The sequence below is a fragment of the Akanthomyces muscarius genome, chromosome 5, assembly GCF_028009165.1.
Source record: "Akanthomyces muscarius strain Ve6 chromosome 5, whole genome shotgun sequence".
In the NCBI taxonomy this organism is placed as follows: domain Eukaryota; kingdom Fungi; phylum Ascomycota; class Sordariomycetes; order Hypocreales; family Cordycipitaceae; genus Akanthomyces; species Akanthomyces muscarius.
The window spans coordinates 865,878-885,329 of record NC_079245.1 but is presented as its reverse complement, the minus strand read 5'-3'; the positions used below and the strand labels follow the sequence as shown (position 1 = coordinate 885,329).

The window sequence follows — 19,452 nt, the reverse complement described above, 5'->3', positions numbered from 1 at the left end:
TTCGAACGTTTCTTGCTCAGACTTCAAGTTACTTTTCACATTTTTTTACCAAAACACGAACTCGCGAGTACCTACGTTATGTCTTGGGTCTACTTCTCCTCCCCAGTAGCCGCAACACTCGTCTGCAATCGCAAATTACGGCCGTGCATTAATCTGATGAGCTGCATTTCTTCCACCGTGTAAAAACTGCAATAAATCCACCTTTTTGCTTGATAATGAATTGTGCAGCGTTCGCAAACCTGCCTCCGCTCATGGCGCTGCTGGTTGTGGATTGGCGTGACCGCTAGTAAACTGCGTGATGGCGCCAGAAGGCGAACCAAGAGCAGATGCCAGTGTGGTGACATACAGACGGCATAAAAAAGACATCAAGTGCACTGGCAGCGACTTGTCGATCAAACCGGTGTGCATTACCTATTTTACCTTATTAATAAATCCCACAAGTAGTGTTGGTATCTGTTTGCCCAGGGCAGCGCACGGGCGGCTGCCTATCGCCGCCATCGACGGCCAGTCAGCTGCTGCGAGAGTCACCTTGAAACCCCACGCTCTCGCTTCAACGTCCCATGACCGCCTCTGGACCTTTCGCCGTTTCCGACCAAATCAACAACTCCATACATCTACCACTTCTGCATCTTCAAGCACCCTGCATCGGCGACATCTCCATTTAACCTCTCTGTACTCACGTCCCACGACAGCCCGCTGCGACCGTGCGACCGACCAACGTCTTCCAGGCATCCATCCTCTAGTGCGTAATCGGAACCGTCATTCACGTAATCGGTCAACGAAACCCAACACCCGACTCTCGACGTCTCCCCCATCATCTACGCCAGACATACACCTACCTGAGATAAACCACCCCATTCTCCCGGCGAGGTGGCGGTCTGGTGCCCAAATACTCTAGCCCATCATGTTTTCTGAATGTGCGTGTGCCTAGCTGCCTATGCTCTTGCTTCCACCACTCTCGCTGACGTCGTGTGCTCCAGACGCCTCCAGGTTTCTAGCCCAGTCCCAATCTCGCATCTCCAACTTCGCCGGCCAGCCCGAACACGACGACTCCAACAACACAGCCGACTGGCCCTCGTCACGGCCCGGACGACATCGCGATGCCGTCGGTCGCGGCGCACCCCCAGGCTCGAGGTCCTTCCTCTCCCGCGGCAACCCGTACCAGCAAAACGGCACAGGCTCCCGCTTCGGCAACCTCGCCTTTGCGTCACGCATCTCGGCCGCACAGGACGCCCCGCTGTTCCACGGCCCGCTCGACGAGTTTCGCGAAGAGGACGACGAGGAGGAGCGCGACCGCGAGGCCGCCGACCTATATGCCCTGCAGCGCTCGCGCCGTGTCGCTGCCGCTAGCAAGCTCGCCGAGAGCACCGAGTCCGACTACCACAGCAGGGGTTCGCTCGACGATAGCACACGTGAGGATGACGACGATCCGTATCGCGGCCGCGGCCGCGGCATCAAGAGTAGCTGGAATGGTGCAAGGAGCGGCGCCGGCTTCCAGCACAACGTAGCACGCGACACTCTCCACGAGGAGGCCGAGGAGGTACCCTCCGTAGCCGCGGTTACGAAAACAACATCACAGAACCGTGGCAATAAGACAGGCATGGTGGATGTAGGGCTGGAGTCGCAGGAGGACGATGACGACGAACCCCCCGAGTCGCTTCTCGGCGACGCCCACACCGACTCAAGTCCGCCGCCATTTCAGCGCTTCAAACAACAACGGCAACCTCAGTCTGCCGAGCAAACACCTTTCTTATTACGACGGTCATCGACGGATCGCTCCGAAATGAGCAGCTTACAACGAGAAGATCCCGCCCAAGGGGAGCCGATGGAGGCCGGCCCCATGTACATTGAAGGCGAGCTCTTCCGACACGATCCCTTCTTTGCCTGGATCTTCCTCATCAGCTTCGCCGCCATGCTGTCCACGTTTGTGTTGGTATGGCTGCACACATCCCCTAAAAAGGGCCCCGTGGGCGACACGATATACATGACTCTCCAGCGATCCTTCCACATGCTCGCTGTAGACACTGTCGTGGCCATTTTCGTATCCTTTGTCTGGCTGGCTGCTCTGCGGTCCTTTGTACGACCGCTCGTCAGCGTCATCCTCGTCGCCGTGCCCGCCATCATGTTCTCCTTTTCCCTCTACGCCTTTGTCTCCTCCTTCAAGGGCCGCACGCATGGCGCCAGCGTGCAGGACAGCGTCATGCGCTGGGCCGCGCTGCTCCCCGGCGGCGCGTGCATTCTCTGGCTGTGGATGGTCGCCAAGAGTCGCAAGGCCATCCAGCAGGCCATAGAGATTCTGCAGTTCTCCTCTCGCATCCTCGCGCAAAACGCCGCCCTGCTCGTCATGGGCTTCGCCTGCCTCGCGCTCATCGTCGTCTGGACGTGGGCCTGGCTCGTCATGTTTACGCGCGTCTTCATGGGCGGCTACTTTTCCACCTCGCTCGTGCGCTTCGTCATCCAGCTCTCCAGCTGGTGGCTCGGTGCCGCCTTCGTCTTCATGTACATGTGGACCATGGCCGTCATGAACGGCGTGCACCGCGCCACCACGGCCGCCACCGTTTCGCAGTGGTACTTTCACCGCAACGCCGGGCCCGCCGCGCCTTCTAAAGACATTGTGCTGGCCGCGCTTGGCCACGCCGTCACCACTATCTTTGGCAGCATCTGCCAGTCCACGCTCATGTCGCTGCTCGTGCGCGCGCCGCTGCTGTTCCTGCCGCGCCGCCTCGGCGCCGCCATCACAAACGTCGCCTCGTTCTGGATCCCGACGCCCGTGGTGGCGCTCACCAACCCCCTCACCGTCACCTACGCCGCCATCCACTCTCAGAGCCTTGCCACGTCGGCGCGCGGCCTCGACCAGATGGAGTTTGTCACGCCTGCCATGCCCACGACGACGCTGACCCCACGCGCGCTGCGCATGCGCGGCCAGCAAAACGGGCTCATGCCCTACCGCCTCGCTAAGCTGCTGCTCGTGGCTACGCGTCTGCTCATGGCCACGGCGCTCGGCTTCGCGGGCTGGGTCATCACCGCCAAGCAGCTGCGTCTGACCCTGCCGGATGGTATGGGCGTACGTGGCTCCGCATACGCGTACGTTGTCGGCCTCATGGCCAGCTTCATCGGTTACTCGGTCATGGGTGCGATGGAGGGCGTGCTTAGCGGCATTGTCGACGCCGTGCTCATCTGCTACGGCAGCGAGCGCCGCATGGAGATGGGCCACGGGCGCTTCTGTCTCGAGGCGGCGTACTTGTTTGGCGAGAGGCGTGCGGGCGGTATTGGTGACGACCATGTGTGAGGCCCTGTACATGATACGAAAGAGGAGGGTTCTGTGGCGGGAGGCGGGAGATTGTACGTAGCGAGTAGAATAGAGTCAAGAATACCCTAGCGTCATTTCTACCAGTTACTTTCATGACAGTCGCGAATTGCTGTGAGAACCGTTACTAGTATTTGCTGAATCTTGTGTCAAACTGCATTTTAACCGCACTCCCCTTTAGTGGCATGCCTTGGGACAACAGCATCAAATCCTATGTCTAGCATTCAGAATTTGCAGCGAATTGCTCTTTGACAAGCAAACACTGACTTAGCAAGAATACAAACAAGTCGATCACTCGTCGACAAGCCAGGATTTGTCTTGATCCGCCGTACATTGGCTGACGCAGCGGTTCTCATTCACGTCGTAATTTGCGCAATACACCCACGGTATCTCAAATGCACGCTCCAGCAGATGCGTCATCACGCCCATGGGCAAGTAGATAACGTCCGTAGACGGTGAATTCAAATTCCCCACTTGATCATGCGGTATCCAGAAATGGGTTTGGTCATCACCGTACAAAAAGTCGGAACGCCGTCGGGCGTCTTTTTTCTCGTGAAGCAACGACAAGTCTCCAGAAACCGGCTTAGTGGAGAGATCGTGGCAATCTTACGACTAGCGCTGGTGATTTGGATTATGATGCGTGGGGTTGGCGGTGGATCAGGGGGTTTTCGCTCCTGCAACGTTGGGCGAAGAACGGATGCGCCTGACGATGGAAAGCCTCCCCTCTATGATTAGCCGATTGAGAAGCCTATGATCGGATCGCACCGGCAGGCGACATGATGACGCCGGACCCCGACCTGTCGCGTGCCTTCCCGCCCAGCAGCTCTGAGCTGGACGACCCAGCGCCGCCAGAGCTCACAACGGCTGTTTGCCCGTTGAATCCAGCGCCGTCACAACAGAAGAAATGGGCTCCGAGGGCGAGGACTGGATGCCTTACTTGTCGGTAAGTTACGCACTAGGCCCTGCTGAGGTGGCGGCGCTTTGTTCAATCGCTAACCAAACCAAAGGAAACGACGAGTGAAGTGTGATGAAACCAAGCCAGTATGCCACCGGTGCATCAAGGGCGGCCGAGAGTGCATCGGTTCCTCCTACGTTGCCGTAACAAATCCGATGCAGCGGTCACTGAATCCGACGTCTGTGAGCCCAACGGCAGGGGAACTGGCTCTGAGCCACTATTTCCTCAACAAGGTCGCCGTCGGCGTTACGGACGAATTTAATTCAGAACTTTGGCGCCACTTTTTACCGCAGGCCATACACACTTTTGCGCCGGTTTGGCATGCGAGCAACGCCGTGGCCGCCTACTCATGGTCAACGAATCCGGCAGCTAAGTTGGCGTCTCGGGCCGCGTACACTTTGGACCACGAGAGCGCCCAGCACTATTCTGCATCAATGAAAACCATCTATGACATGATCCAGAGATCGTTTCTTTCTACACATGAGAAGACGACAGTTCTACTTGCCTCTATACTTTACGCTATATATGCCGGAAAACGTTGCGACACGGCCAACTACAACAGGCTCCGGGACATGAATTGCGCACTGATTCGACACTGGAAATTCTGGGAATGTATGGAATCCCCTGATGTGTCAGTGTCTGGTACAGCTGCGCAGATTCTATACTATTTTGTGAAAGAAGCTTCGCTACCAATGGCGGAGTCCATAATCCAAGCTCCGAACCCTTCGCCTGGGGCGTGGCTTGGCGCTCTTCGATGGCTCCAGAACCGGCCCTTGGCATCAGCCATCCACGCCTACATAGAATTCGAGCTACTCTGGGCAAGCACTAAAGCTATCTTCGGTAACTTGTCATTCAGACCAACAGCAGAGGACATCAGGATTGCTTCCTCCAAACGCGCTGCGCTTCAGCAGTATCTGACGGTCTGGGAAGCGAGGTGTGCCGAGTTATTTTCTACCGTCTCATCGATCTCCCATTTCCATGTCACTCTTGTGCAAGCCCAGAGCATCTTAATTGCCATCATTTTCAAGCTGAAAATTGAGAGGTTTCAAGATCAGTGGGACGAAACGTGCTGGGACGATTTCCAGCCCGAATTCGCTGCAGCTTTCGATCTCGTTGCATCCCTGCTTGTCGCAAGAGAAGACGGTACATGCAGGATTCCTAGCGAAGTCAACGTCGCTGTGCAAGTCTTCAGAACACTCACGTTCATTGCTAGAGCCTGTAGGACGCCCGCTATGCGACGCAAAGCTGCTGTGCTGCAGCTGGCAGTGGTTTCGGCACGTGTTCCTCTGGACGCTAAAGACTTGGACGCGTCCGAGCTTCCTGAGCGGCTAAGCGTCTCTCAGATCATTCTCTTGGAGGAAATCGCGTGGAGAAATGAGGCTTCCAGACACGACTGTGCGAAAGACAAAAAGTGCGTACGCGACAAGGTCATTTGCAATAGGCATCGTGTAGCTAAAGTGCGCGTTGGTGACGAGTCAAACCCTTACCAAGAGCTTAACTTACAAACCGTGGGGGAAATACTGGATGGCCGACCTGGTCATAACGTATACGTATCTGAAACATTGCCAAATCAAGCGCCTCGCTGGGTACTCAAAAAGGAGGCTAGCAGTGATTGGTATGGAGAAAACTTAGAAGAGACAAACGTAGATAATGACTAGATTCATTACATCAAGGAAACAAACAACTACTTCACTGCTGGCTGGCGTCTTTGCTCCGGTACGACTAGCGAGTTACCTCGGACAGCCAGCCCTTGGACAGCCGATAGATGGCCACTGCAGCTGTTCAAAACTGGATCGAATTGTGCTTTTTTGCAACAGGTAAAAGAACCTTCATTCCAACCAACGCTTAGATTTATCTTGTACTTCTGATCATCGGCGCTAAGGCGACCTATGCATTCTCAGTAACGATAATGCGTGGGTGGCTTACAAGACCGAAAGGGGCGCAAGATCGCGCAAGCGCAATACGCCTTCAGCAGCGATAGCATGGAATAAACAAAAAGTCAATAGTCGAGTCTGCTTTTCAGCTTCCGATACGAGATGGGACCGATCATCTTGACCGCATTGTCTAGTCCATGCACTAAATCGATAGTTGGTGGACTCGTATAATTGCCAGCCTTCGCTGCTAATCTCCCCCCAAGCCAGGGTCGTACCAGGCGGCTGCAACCCCCCAAGAGGAATGCAGCCACTTTCAACGACAGACTTGTATTCTTCAACAGCACATGTCGGAACCCAAAACTGGATTAAATGTCATGGATGGCACATCGCTGCTCAGCTATCTCCCCCCAGGGTGGACGGAAGCGACCTACCAGAATGCGACGAGCAGAGAGTACAATGCTCTGCCAGAGGAGGTATGGGCGCGCCATCGGCTGCTCCGGGCCTTGCACAGCCACTGACACAAAAACTCGTAAACAACACAGCAACTCGAAAAGCTCATGGAGCGAAAGATTGAGGAAACGCGGCAGGAAGCAAATCGGATACTAGAAGAGGCCAGAACATGGCGAGTGACCCATGGCATCGCGACCCTCGCTGTAGACGGGACGGACCGCCCGCCCGCCGCCGCCGCCGCTCCTGCCCCTGGTCCAGTCGACGACGTCTCGCTGCACAACATGCAGCGGCTGGTGCAACACGTCGAGGCCTTCCAGTGGGCCGAGATTGGCTTCCTCGTTTTCCGGACCTATTACGCCGACGAAGCCCTGTGGGAGAATTTCCAGCGACGGTTCGGCGAGGTCGTGGATGGGGGCATCGTGACCGTGCCGACCGAGGCAGGACTGACGCGCATCAGCAGCCGCGTCAAGCTGCCCTTGGTATCGGACTATGCGCTTGTAGATCTGGGTCCCGGGGGTGTGGCGCACATTTATCGGGACAGCATCAGTAATCTGGACGGTGACAGCGACGATGAGGAGGATGAGGTCGAGGAGGCCGAGGGAGATGATGAAGGGCATCTGGCGAGCTTGGATCCCGGACTACGCATGCCCATGTGCATCATGGTGGACGAGGAGTGTCTGCAGTCGATGTGCGAGGATGGCGCGGACGCGCTGCCGTTTGTCAAGGCCGTGGATGTCAAGCTCACCACGAACAAGGATTTGCACTACTCGGGCTCGTTCAAGGTCTCGGTCAGAGCGCTCATTTCGCATTTTTACGCCGCGCTGCAGTTTTATGAGCCAATCGATATCTCCAACGCCGTTGACAAAAGCACAGGAGTATGGACTGGTATGGGAAACGTCCAAACATCACGGGAGGGCACCGAGGAACAAAAGGTACATAGGAGGGATGACAAGTAGCAGGGGGATAAAAGTATACTATAATTTTAATAATAATCTAATTTGCGGGCAAGTGCAAGCACACAGTCAGATTCTGAACCTCATTGTCGACTTTTGCAGTGCGCGATGTCCAATTCTACTCCTCCGACAAATCAATCACCAACCCTTGGCTGGGCGGCACATTGCGGCTGCACAGGTCGCTCCACGCACCCTCGATGCCCTGGTGTCCCACGACGCCTCTCAACATCCTGACAGAAATGCTGCCAAACGTGCCATCCTTGACGCATCGCGCCCACGTCTCCTCCGACTCGCGATAGTACCGCTCCGCTCCAATCGCGGCTATGGTGCGGTCGCGCAGCCCGCTCGTATTGAGCTGCACTTTGGCCACGGCGGTATCCTTCCTAGCCTGAAGCTCCTCGGACGAGTAGATCCTGTTCTCGTAACCGACAGCCACGACTGTAGCGGATGCGGAAGTACTGCCAACAGCGGCCAGGAGCGTCTGTAAAGTCGCATCCGAGGCGCCGAAATCGACAATGACGACACGGGACGGCGTGTGCTCCGCGACCCAGGAAACAGCTGCGTCGATTTCTGTGTAAGAGGCAGATTTGACGGGAAGCTGCGTGCCAAATGATGGCAGAGTTTCTGGCGCCGATGTCAGCTGCAGGAGGGCAAGGGGACCGTGGGCGGCAGTGTCGCGGTTGCGAGTGAGTTCCCAGCATAGGCTGCGTCCAGTCTTGCTAGACGCCGAGAGGCTAATCACCGCGGCGGAAGATATATCAGCGTCCTCGGCCGACCAGGGAAGATCAAAGCCCAAGGGATGAATGCGCTGGTCGGAAAACGTGCTCAGGTTGAGCAGGTTGGGGCCGGACCAGAGGGGAAAGCACAGTGCGTTGAGCTGCATTACTCTGGCGTCCGATTCCTTTGTCTGCTGGTAGTGATTATACACCGTCATGAGCCTGCCGCGATGCTCGCTCGTTTCCTTCCAGTGGCCAGGTAGCTCCTTGGCCTCGAGCTGCAGCTGCACGGCATGGCCGGACGCAGGCCAGAAGCCCCATAGCAAAGATCCGGTTGCGATGGTATCGATTCTGCTCTCAACCACGTCGGCGTAGCCCCAAGCCGGCACGACGCCCCAATCATCGCAGTTACTGTATGGCGCTGGGCAGGACTCGGGAACCGGGTATGTGTCCCACCAGTGTAGCGGCGGCCCTCCGCCACGCGCGTAAGTGAGGTTGTTGGACGTGAGAGAGATGAGGCGCGAGCGGACGCGGATGGAAGATGCAGAAAGTGGTGCAAGAGATTGTTCGAGTTCGCATGTTGCGTGTTTGGAGTTGTCGCTTTTGGAGACGACGTGTACCTCGGTGGAAAACATGATGAGGAGAGCTGTGGGTGTAAATGAATGAGCACAGTAAACGCAAGAAGGCTAGGCATCTAGCCAAATTTATCTCACCACTTATTATACAGTCTGTTTGACTAGTAGTGGATTAGATCAAAACGAGGCTTGTGAATTTCTTGTTGGATAATGGTGTATAAATTCACGCCATGGATTGCGATACATCAGGCTACTCGGCATCAGCCGTAAATGGTCGCTGACCCACCACTTACCGGCGAGAGAGCGAGTGATAGAACTGAGATTGCACTGAACCCTGTCAGTGATGTGAAATGAGTTCTGCTGTACAGCAATCCTGGCTGCGGAGTGTTGTGCTTATTGTAGTCTACCATTGCGTGCCGTTTTGGCCCTATTCTCTCCTCGCACGTCCTATCAATTGGCTACCCCGCGGATTGGTAATATACTAACTAGGCAGAAAGCACAGAGTTAATTGACATGGTGGTACCTTTACGTGGACGTCCTATAATTACCCCGAGCATAAACGTGCGCTAACACTGTACTTTTAGCAGGTGTCCCGGCACTTCCAAAAGTCCCTACGTCAGCTATACTTACACCACGTCACCGTCCATCCTTCCACGATACTCACCGTTAGCATCGACGAAATTGAGAATTCTGCTGTTCTCACTGCATCCATTTTCCCCAAGCCAACATGGGATCTGAAATGGCGGCCAAGGAGCATGTTGTCGTGATTGGGTCAGCGACTCGGCCAGAGTACCTAAACCTCTCAGTGCTAACCTGCTATTTAGCGCTGGCGTAATCGGACTCACAATAGCCCTGCAGCTACAGACGGCCGGTTTCGATGTTCTCATCCTAGCCAAAGACTTTCCTGGACCTTTCGAGACGCTGGATTTCCAGACGCAAATCAACTTTGCCTCCCCCTGGGCTGGCGCGCACAACGGCTGGGGACGGGACCTGCCAGGAGACGAAGCGACGTCCGAGGATTGGCGTGATCATCGCTGTGCTCTGCAGACGTTTGCTCGCATGACTGAGATCCAAGCCAAGCATCCCGAGGCGGGACTGACATTTGTGCAGGGGTTTGAGTATTTTGACGACCCACCAGAGCACATTAAGAATTTAAATGATGAAAAGGCTGTGGCATTGGGCATACAGGATTTTCGCCTGCTACCGCGCGAGGACCTTCCAAAGGGCGTAACTTTTGGATATAGCTTTCGAACATGGTGTCTCAACCCAATGGTATACTGCTGTTTTCTTTTGAGAAAATTTGCCAATCAAGGCGGCAAGATGCAGAAGAGAGAATTGAGAAGCTCCGAAGAGGCTTTTGCGGTCTCTCCCCACCGTTCTGCCCGATTCGTTGTCAATGCTTCAGGATCTGGCTTCAATGATGACAAGGTATTCATCACTAGAGGTAAAGACCACCCGAAAAAACTGGTGCGAGCTTGCAGATACTGACACAAGGGCGATACTTTTAGGGCAGACATGTGTCGTTGCAAATCCCTGCGCCGTCAGCATCTCGAGACACTATGCTGATGGCTCTACATCTTTTTGTATCCCGCGCAATTTTGACGGGGGAACCATCATCGGTGGAACCCAGGAGCCGAATGATTGGTCTCCAGACCCAACGCCTGGTTTGAGACTCGACCTGCTCAAGAAATTGGCGGAAACGTACCCGCAAATCTTGAGTAAAGGCGTCCATTTTAAGCCTTTGCGGGATATTGTAGGACGGAGACCGACGAGGAAAGGTGGGATGCGTCTCGAGAAGGAAGAAGTTGGGCTGGGCAGGATCATCGTTCATGCGTATGGTGCTGGGGGCAGAGGCTACGAACTCTCTTGGGGTGTGGCCAAGTCTGTTGGGTCCGTGATTACTGGAGCAAGCGGCGCTCTATAGCACTTATACTACGAGGTCAGGATGGAAACTAACGAGCCTAAGCTGGTCGTGGCGAACCTATTTTAAGGCCAAAACGATTAAAGAGTCAATAATTTATTTAGTTGTAAACGTTTTTATAAGACCTGGAAGATCATTCATGTAATAAGTAACACAAATTTTACAAGTAAAATGCAAAAAATAAGGGACATAACTTTAAGCTAGATTAGTATACAAGGGCTGCGCTTCTACTTCGCGAACCCACAACTCCCACGGCCGCTTGTGTGACCAAAGGATTCTACCGTTGGCAGCCTCGCACTCTCGCGGGCTGAGATACTTTATCCCAGAAGTGGTAGAGGTCTGCAGGATATCCCGTGCGAGCTGCAAGGCAGTTGTCTGTATCGATGCATTTTTCTGCGTGTAGACGGCCCGAAGCACAGCCAGCTCCATACTTTCCGCCACGACGGTGAAGCCATGGCCGCGCATCAGAGCCAAGACATTTGTGCCGTCAAAGAGCTCCGCCAGCGCTGCGCCCAGATGCTCTTTGCTCACCAACATGTCGGGCAGGTCGTCGTTGCGGAAATGATCCGCGATGTCGTACACCGGAGCGCCAGATGGGTCAATAAATGCGGCCATATGATAGCAAGGCTTCAATACAACCGAGGAGATGGTGTACGGCACTACCGAGTCGGCGTGGCTATGCACAACAGCCTGAATGTGAGGATGCCGCCTGTAAATCTCTGAATGAATCATTCTCTCGGCGTAGCCTTTGGCCTCGGTCCACTGGTCGGGCTCCGCATCCTTGACTCGATATGCAATCAAGTCTTCTGGAGAGGAAATGCTTGCTGGAGCTACATTATGTGACATGAGGAAGATGTCTGGTCTGGATGGATGCCGAAACGACAAGTGACCATAGGCATCAACAACGCCGTGGTGATGAAGAATGTGGGAGCCGTGAATGAAGGTCCTAGACAGCGATGCAAGTGTAGCTTCGTCCGCACCGTGTGAAGCCATTTTCAGGAGTAATATCACGGTTGTAACAAGAGCGGGTTGTTGGCAGCTGGTAAGGTTGATGCTGCTGCTTGGGGTTCTCGAGATGTAATATGCCCACAGACGATTGAGAAAACACAGAAGTAATTAAGCGACCGAAAGGTTGCTCAGTGGGCCGCGACCGAGAAACGGCGCGCGAGAAGAAACGGGGAGACGGCGGGCAATTGCCGACGAAGCACGCATTTAATGAAAAAAACCCGAGCTTGACCCGCTCTCGATTCAGCCGCTACTTACTCGGTAGCTAGGTGCATCATGCATCCTGAAGCCATTATAACAAGAAATTCTCCGATAAAGTTAGTCAGGAAATGATTCGCTGCCCCGCGAGTGCGAATCTTGCAGGATCTAGATTAAAATCAAGCACCTTGGGGGAATATCGCACAGGGGTAACGCTATCGTCTCACTCCCAGTAGCGCTACATGAACTTACTGGCGACGACATCATGCTGAGGGTCGAAAGCTGAAGCCTATGGGTTGCATCTTCAGAACCATCCGAAAACAAAATCACCTGCTGCTGGCAGCCTTCGCAGGATAACGGACCATCCACAAATGGACACTTGGCATGAAGACCATGTTTTGTACTCCTAAGTTGACAAAGTAAAAGCTCACCCCCGAAGAATATAGCCTGGGTGGGTATTCCTGCGTCTGGAAACATTTCGACGTTACAGTATGTACTACATCAATGGTCTTTGTCCCGTTTCTCTCCGCAGCAGGGCGAACCATAATATAAGGAAGCCCTCATATCAATCAGAAAACGCGACCATGTTTCGGAGGGTGCCGATCTCTGATATATACACTTCCATCTCCGTTCCTGGCGTCAAATACTGTGGCGGAGTGAGACCAGCTCCTACCCCTATGACATGTTAGATACGAATCGATCCATCGCTTCGTTGCGTGTATTGTTGTCAGACAATTCACGTACCACCTGGAGTGCCTGTCATAATGATGCTTCCCTTTTTGAGAGTTGTTCCTGACGACAAATATGATATCAGGTATGGAATGCTAAAGACAAGGTCTTGTATCGAGGTGTCCTGTCGCAACTGCCCGTCTATGCGTGTTTGAAGCTGCAACGTTTCCGGCTTCGGTATCAGCTTGGCTGATACTAGGACAGGCCCGAGAGCAGCATATGTGTCGAAACCTTTGGAGAATCCCCACTGAGGTACATTTCCGGCCAGAGCTGGATCACGCTGCAGTTTACGCGACGAGATATCGTTCCCGGCAGTGTATCCGGCGACATATTCTAAAGCATTCTCGATGGAGACATCTTTCGCATCCCTACCCAGGATGACGCACTGTTATTGATTGAGCTTTTAGCATTTTGAGTATCAGACAGCCTATGACGGGCAGTTGGTGAGGTTCTTTTTGGTTGACGTACCAGCTCTCCCTCGTAATCTGCCTGGCTGTCTTGCGCAATTTTGGGGATGACCACCAAGTCGCCATGCCCAACTACAGTGGTTGAAGGCTTGAAGAACATGGATGGAAATGGAGGTGCCCGCCGGCCCGCCTCACGAACTATGACGGGATCACCGGTTAGTGATCAAGCCATTGAAATGCCCCCGCACCGCTTGTAAAAGCTCCTGCCCTTCCAAAGTGAATTTCGAGAATGTGCTTACTGTGAGTTGCATAGTTGAGGCCGATGCATCGTATAATAGGCACCTCATCTTGAGTGAGCGGCCCAAGAAGCTTGTTGACAGTCACAATCTCGTCCGTGAGCTTGGTATTACCAGTCACATCGTAAATATCACTACCTGAGAGGACTCTTGCTTTTAGCGGAGTATCTTGATCTTTCCTGCCCGGATCTAAATCTGTGCCCTGGCAGGATAGGAGTTCGCCTCGCAGAACGCGACCGTCTGTTGCAATGAAGCGAATCAGACGCTCCCAGGCTAGGGTAAGTGGCATCGCGTCACAGCTGATGGCAGCGCTAGCTAGAGGGAAGACTGAGACGGAATGGGAGTTGTGAGGATTTATTTGCCGTAAAATGGGGAGAATTCTGTACTATTAAGCCATTTACAAACCAAGACCTTCGCCTGAAAAGGCAGTATGGCAATGTTGCTCAGACATGCGTAGCCTTGCAGCTCAGAGGCAGCTCCCCGCGGAAACATCGGGAAGGACCACCCGACAAAGGGAAATCGTTCTTGGTAATTTTTTGCGCAAATATTACGGTGCTCATGTGGGACGTCTACATGTCCAATCTCACTTGACTATTGTTGGGTCTGCATTACCGAGAGTGACGCTACAACCCTTCATTGTCACCAAAAAAAAGTTGGATGATTGACACGCCTACCGACCTGTCAGGGGGGTGCCCAAACATTGAATAGACTCGGCAGTGAACAGCGAGCCCACTCCATGCCTGACAAGCAGCCCGGGGTGCCTCGGATGTCCGATGTGCGACCGCGCTATGGTACGTCCCCGCACTTCCCTTATTAACTCGCATCTCGCGCTTATGGACAACTCCGATAAGTAACTTAGCTAGTAACAGCTTCTGACTGCTCGGTCAACGGGCGCAATAAACAAACTAGATCAAACTAAGCGACTCCTGAGCATCCTTGACAAATGCCGAAGGCGAGGGGACGGGCTGCCGAGTTGATCTCCAAGTACACCGGAGAGGCCAAGCAAATCATGGCTCTGATATAGCCCTGGCCGACCTACCCCCGCCTTCTTCCCCTCCACGACCCGTACTTTGTATTTATTGTGATTTGTGTGTTTATTGTTAAAAAAAACGACCATATGTCTACAATACAGCCAGCAGGCGGAGAGAACAATGTGGATCAGTGCGATGACCAGCCCGGGCAGAAACGCAGACGGATTGCCCTCGCCTGTACAGCCTGCCGCACGCGCAAGTCTCGTGTAAGCAGACAATTGACTTGGCCGGCAGGATAGAGCAATCTTGCTAACTTGTATCGGATCCATTGCAGTGCGATGGTACCCGACCAATATGCAAGCTATGCAGGCGCATGGGCTTTGATTGCAGTTATGAGATGCCTCAATCTGCCACAAACCTGATTATTAACAAGGAGTGAGTGATGAGCGCCGCCGCCTTGGAAACATGTTGCCAGTAGAACTTCATATGAGCAAAGTACTTGCTATCTTAAGAAGCTAATGAGAATGATATGGAGCAGTATCTTTGCCAGCCTGGAGAATCGTGTCAAGCTTCTCGAGAACGTGGTTAGTGAGCATACAAAACACCTCAGCGACACCAGAAATGCCCAGACTATTTGCAACACACCTTCAGAATCTGTTGAATCTCTGGCCGACAACAACCAGCAGGCAATACATTCTTCCTCCCCTGCACCACTCAGAATACTCATCAACGTACCAGCGGATCAGGAGCAGCCACTCGAGGATGCGACGGATGGCATGGCCATTACTTTAACGGATGATCAGGAATCCATCTATTTTGGTAAGCAGGCAATGAGCTTCCCTGTGTCCAGCTACAGAAGTGTCTACAGCACAAAGAAAAAAAATACAGAATGACCATTGGAAAAATGAATCACATATAGCTAACACACACTAGGTCCTTCCTCGAACATCGCATTTACGCGACATATCGACGACCTGCTCAAAAAGCACCATACTTGCCGGGAAGATGTAGCCACATCATCAAGTCACAAAACCATCTTCGGTGCCACGACGTCTCGCCGTCGCCGTCCGTTCCCTTTCTTTTCCAACGACGCGAGGTCGGCAAATGACGCACCAGCCAATGTCTTGCCGTCCCAGATCGAAACCGAGCTTCTCCTCGACCATTATTTTAACAACACTGGACTCCTTTTCCCGTATATTGACAAAATTGAATTTCTGGAGACATACAACCAACTCAAAGCCCGAGGGTATTCTTCTCAGGTTAGACGATCCTGGCTAGTCCTGCTCAATGTTGTGATGGCCATGGCGCGCTGCACCGCAACCGCTCCGGACCTCGATACATCCATCTGCGTCACACCCGCAACCGTCTTTTACCAACGAGCCAAGGAGTTAAGCGAGGTCTCTGACACCCATGGGCCGCAAGGAATACACCTTGAAAATGGTACCGAAAAGTTCATTGGTATGGACACAGCAACTACATGCTAATTACTATTGAAACCAGTGCAATATCTCCTTCTTATGAGCCAGTATCTACAAGGGGCACATGAGCCTCTGAACACGTGGATGGCGCACGGTCTTGCGGTCAAATCAGCCCTCGCCATTGGACTTCACTCCAGGGAAACACTTGCTAGACTCTCACTCACCGAGCAAGAAATACGAAAAAGAACGTGGCAAGGATGTGTCCTACAAGACAGGTACGATACAATCCCCTCTGTGATTATGATACGCATCAGATGGAACTACCATTCGGTACGCATCTAAATTCAAGTGCCATGGCATACTAATTAACATGTTGGACTGGCAGGAGTCTTTGCATGACGTTTGGACGACCCAGCTCCATCCCAGACGAATATTGCCAGCTTAATTTGCCCAACCCTCTTCCCGTGGCGGACTTGCATGAGAATGCGAGTATAGACTTCTATAATGCAACCATGTACGTTCTCCAAGGGGGAATCGTATGCTTAAGAGTATCTCGGCTGACTTTGGAAAGACTACTATACAAAATACTTTGGAAGATTCTTGCAAAGCTGTACGACAACAATATGGGCTGCCAGAATATTGACTACAATCACGGTCTTGCCGGCACCGTTTTCCAACTGTCACAGGAGCTCGAGGACTGGCAAAAGAGCCTGCCATCTGCCATGTCTGTTTGGTCAGCAGCGAAGCTGGCGAGCAACCGCGAGCATACCCAAAACGAAACGCAAGCACGGGAAGACGACCCCGTGCTGGTGCGGTTCCATTTGATTCTAACGCTGCGATATTTGTATGTGCAGATACTTTTGTACCGGCCGGTTCTCATCTTCGTACTCAAGGACAAGGTGGAGGGCAATGCAACGGCATCGCACGGTTATCGCATTGTCACAGTATTTGCTCAAAACTGTTTGACAGCTGCAGAAGACATAATCCGCCTCAGCCATAATATTTTAACCTGCCCTACAATGGGAACTCGTGTATTGGGTGCGTGGTGGTACACGTATTACTATGGTGAGTCTTCTCTTATTTCCTGCTTTTATTCAGCTCCGTGAACTTCGTTCAAAAGAAATTTCTGCATGTTACTGCGTCACTGAGTCCGTCTAACGCGAGAGTCGCAGTATTCAATGCTGCGTTGGTCGTCTTCAGTAGCATCCTGCTCCATCCAGACAACAGCTCTCCCTCTGCGGCGGAGACACAGGATGCGCAACCATTTTCAAAAGAGAAGCAAAGCATTCAGGATGCCATCGATGCACTGCTCTGCCTTTGTGAAGACAATCCAGTACTAGAACGTTGCATTAAGCATCTGCGATATCTTCTAACTCTGGTAGATGAGTACAGTGAGTCTAACTTTTTGCATGTACCTCGATCTACTCGCTCAATTCTTGCTGACATTTACTTGACACAGCGCTGCCTGTGGAGGCTCCAGCGAGTCTTGCTAGTGTGAGCGCCCCCGTCATGGTCGATGCTGCAGGGGACAATGCCCCTATGGATGCTGCTAGTGGCACTCACAACGGGCTTGTATCTAGCCAAGACCTCGCTCTTCGTGCCGAGATGGGTAGTCTCAATGAAAGCCCCCTCTCCGCTGTTGACTTTCAGAGCTGGCTCGAGAGTCTTACAAGCATGTAGGGGCCAAGTCCCTACTGCCCGACATACACATATCGGTTACGGGCGAGCGATAAATACGCGCAGCTTGTGGCTCGTCTGAGCTAGTTGTTAGCTCGCTTTGGATACAGTCTACTTGCGTCTCTATTTCTCGCAGTAGGGAGATCAACTTCGAACTATTTTGTTACGAACGATGGGAAGTGACGTAAGGCGACCGGGGAAGCGGCCTAAGAGGACGACCTTATAGCGCCTGTAGGCTCCCTGATCGGGCCTTAAGGTCACGTAACCTTACTAGATCACTAGAGCGAGTAAGCTAGTAAGCTATAAAGGGATTATAGAAGCGAGTAAGCTAGTAATCTAAGGAAAGTAATAGAGAGGTAAACTATTATATAAAGGAAGGACCGTAGCTAGTCTAGATAGTTTAGATCTCTATTAATTAATCTAAGTAATAGTTTCACTATTAAGAGTTCTACTCTTAACGACTATTTATAATACTACTTAATATACTACCCTATAGCTTTCAGCCTAACTTACTCTCTAAGAAACAGACCTACTATGACTTAGTAAATAAGCTATCGTTACATATTTCTCTTTGGCGGAGGCCGGAAACCTTATCAGATACAGCATCAAACGGTTCCCAATAAGCTGTCTATAATGCTTCGTACATGGTGCTTTATCATTTCCAGACATGGAACTCGTCAGCCCTAACCCTATCACATGCGACTGGCGGTCTGACGTTCTTGTTGATCGCGAATGTATATTGTTTATTGCTCTCCTCCGATGACCCATCACGCTTTTGCTGCCTGAGAATTGTAGCGTCTTAAAATGAGCGCAAAACTTTGCTAAGTCAATCCATCTCGATTCAATATCAAGATCAATTACATCAGTCTAATTTACACTACTGCGGGCGCTTCGATATTAAGCACTGTTAACAACATGTGCTCGTCTCTGCTGTCCATCAGTTGCAACATTTTATCGACTTCAGACGCTTTAAAACGGTGTGTGATCAGGTCGTCAATGGCAACCTCTCCAGAACTCAACCATTGCAAGCACTCCTTTGCATCCTCCCTTGTGTGTGCCCGAGCACCGATAATGGTCCAGCACTTGGCCATTACTGCTACTAGTGGTACCTGAATTAAATTTGGGTTGCCACCGTAATGAACCAGAACGCCGCCTGAAGACATCGCGGGGAGCAGCTTCGAGATGAGATTGCCGGAGGGCAGATAGTCAATAATAGCATCGATGCCTTCAGGCGCCAATGCCACAAGCTCTTTTACGACATTTTGATTGCCGCTGTCTTCGTTGCTGACGTGATAAATCTCGGTCGGAACCGTGGCGAATTGGCGCACCATGTCCATTCGTTCTTTCGAGCGGCCAACCAGTACAATTTTGCCAATTCCAAATTTTTCTGCTACTCTCAAACTGAGCGCCCCCATGGCTCCCGTAGGTGCGGTGAGTACTATCGTGGCATTGTCTGGCAACCTAGCCAATTTTATGGCCCTAGCCGCTGTGGCAAGGTCATGCAGCTTGGCACCAGTCTCGAATGAAACATCAGTAGGCAGATGATCAACCAACCAAGAAGGAGCCCGCACAAACTCGGCCACGGTGCCGTCATGATACTTTTCATATAGCTCCTTTCTCGGGCTGAAGGATGCAAACCCCATAATGGCAGCACTGTCGCACATTTGATCTTGGCCCTGGAGACAGAGCTGGCAGTTTCTGCAAGACAAGATTGGGTGCAGTCGAACACGGTCGCCGGTAGCGACGTTAGTCACATTGCTTCCCACGGCAGAGACAACACCGGCTGCCTCATGCCCTACCGTGGTCGGCAAATGGCTGCGGCCAGCGTTGACCATTTTGACGACACCTGGAGTAAGGCCTGCGGCCACGACTTTGATTATGACATCATCTGCACCGGGCTCGGGAATATCGACTTTTTGGATTGATAGAGGCTGATTGTGATCTCGTGCTGTGAGAGCTTCCATCGTGGTGGCGCCTTGGGTAGTAGGGTTGAATGGCTA

At 52.6% G+C, this 19,452-nt stretch overlaps 8 protein-coding genes across 10 annotated transcripts; 4 read left to right on the top strand and 4 right to left on the bottom strand.

The window, feature by feature from the left end:
- Positions 1–904: 904 nt before the first annotated feature.
- Positions 905–3,289, top strand: LMH87_009567 (uncharacterized protein; the record flags this gene model as incomplete). Its single annotated transcript, XM_056196587.1, has 2 exons — positions 905–917; positions 981–3,289. The coding sequence occupies 2 exons, from the start codon at positions 905–907 to the stop codon at positions 3,287–3,289; spliced, it is 2,322 nt and encodes a 773-aa protein (XP_056053719.1).
- A 3,191-nt stretch (positions 3,290–6,480) lies between these two features.
- On the top strand, positions 6,481–7,542 carry LMH87_009566 (uncharacterized protein; the record flags this gene model as incomplete). Its single annotated transcript, XM_056196586.1, has 2 exons — positions 6,481–6,609; positions 6,679–7,542. The coding sequence occupies 2 exons, from the start codon at positions 6,481–6,483 to the stop codon at positions 7,540–7,542; spliced, it is 993 nt and encodes a 330-aa protein (XP_056053718.1).
- Positions 7,543–7,657: 115 nt separating this feature from the next.
- LMH87_009565 (uncharacterized protein) lies at positions 7,658–8,890 on the bottom strand (the record flags this gene model as incomplete). The annotated part of the gene is made up of 1 exon (XM_056196585.1): positions 7,658–8,890. The coding sequence occupies one exon, from the start codon at positions 8,888–8,890 to the stop codon at positions 7,658–7,660; it is 1,233 nt and encodes a 410-aa protein (XP_056053717.1).
- Positions 8,891–9,557: 667 nt separating this feature from the next.
- LMH87_009564 (uncharacterized protein) lies at positions 9,558–10,754 on the top strand (the record flags this gene model as incomplete). Its single annotated transcript, XM_056196584.1, has 3 exons — positions 9,558–9,601; positions 9,655–10,274; positions 10,339–10,754. The coding sequence occupies 3 exons, from the start codon at positions 9,558–9,560 to the stop codon at positions 10,752–10,754; spliced, it is 1,080 nt and encodes a 359-aa protein (XP_056053716.1).
- A 192-nt stretch (positions 10,755–10,946) lies between these two features.
- Positions 10,947–11,744, bottom strand: LMH87_009563 (uncharacterized protein; the record flags this gene model as incomplete). 2 transcript variants are annotated; one of them, XM_056196582.1, is made up of 1 exon in its annotated part: positions 10,947–11,744. In XM_056196582.1, the coding sequence occupies one exon, from the start codon at positions 11,742–11,744 to the stop codon at positions 10,947–10,949; it is 798 nt and encodes a 265-aa protein (XP_056053714.1). The 2 variants fall into 2 exon arrangements, with proteins under 2 accessions (XP_056053714.1, XP_056053715.1); XM_056196583.1 differs by having other exon boundaries at positions 10,947–11,366.
- A 775-nt stretch (positions 11,745–12,519) lies between these two features.
- Positions 12,520–13,675, bottom strand: LMH87_009562 (uncharacterized protein; the record flags this gene model as incomplete). Its single annotated transcript, XM_056196579.1, has 4 exons — positions 12,520–12,629; positions 12,699–13,068; positions 13,152–13,288; positions 13,390–13,675. 4 exons carry the CDS (start codon positions 13,673–13,675, stop codon positions 12,520–12,522), a joined length of 903 nt encoding a protein of 300 aa, XP_056053713.1.
- An 828-nt stretch (positions 13,676–14,503) lies between these two features.
- LMH87_009561 (uncharacterized protein) lies at positions 14,504–17,455 on the top strand (the record flags this gene model as incomplete). 2 transcript variants are annotated; one of them, XM_056196578.1, is made up of 10 exons in its annotated part: positions 14,504–14,623; positions 14,692–14,792; positions 14,896–15,176; positions 15,291–15,797; positions 15,858–16,034; positions 16,090–16,105; positions 16,161–16,289; positions 16,347–16,840; positions 16,948–17,166; positions 17,235–17,455. In XM_056196578.1, 10 exons carry the CDS (start codon positions 14,504–14,506, stop codon positions 17,453–17,455), a joined length of 2,265 nt encoding a protein of 754 aa, XP_056053712.1. The 2 variants fall into 2 exon arrangements, with proteins under 2 accessions (XP_056053712.1, XP_056053711.1); XM_056196577.1 differs by lacking the exon at positions 16,090–16,105 and having other exon boundaries at positions 15,858–16,050.
- An 869-nt stretch (positions 17,456–18,324) lies between these two features.
- On the bottom strand, positions 18,325–19,416 carry LMH87_009560 (uncharacterized protein; the record flags this gene model as incomplete). Its single annotated transcript, XM_056196576.1, has 1 exon — positions 18,325–19,416. One exon carries the CDS (start codon positions 19,414–19,416, stop codon positions 18,325–18,327), a length of 1,092 nt encoding a protein of 363 aa, XP_056053710.1.
- Between the last annotated feature and the right edge of the window lie 36 nt (positions 19,417–19,452).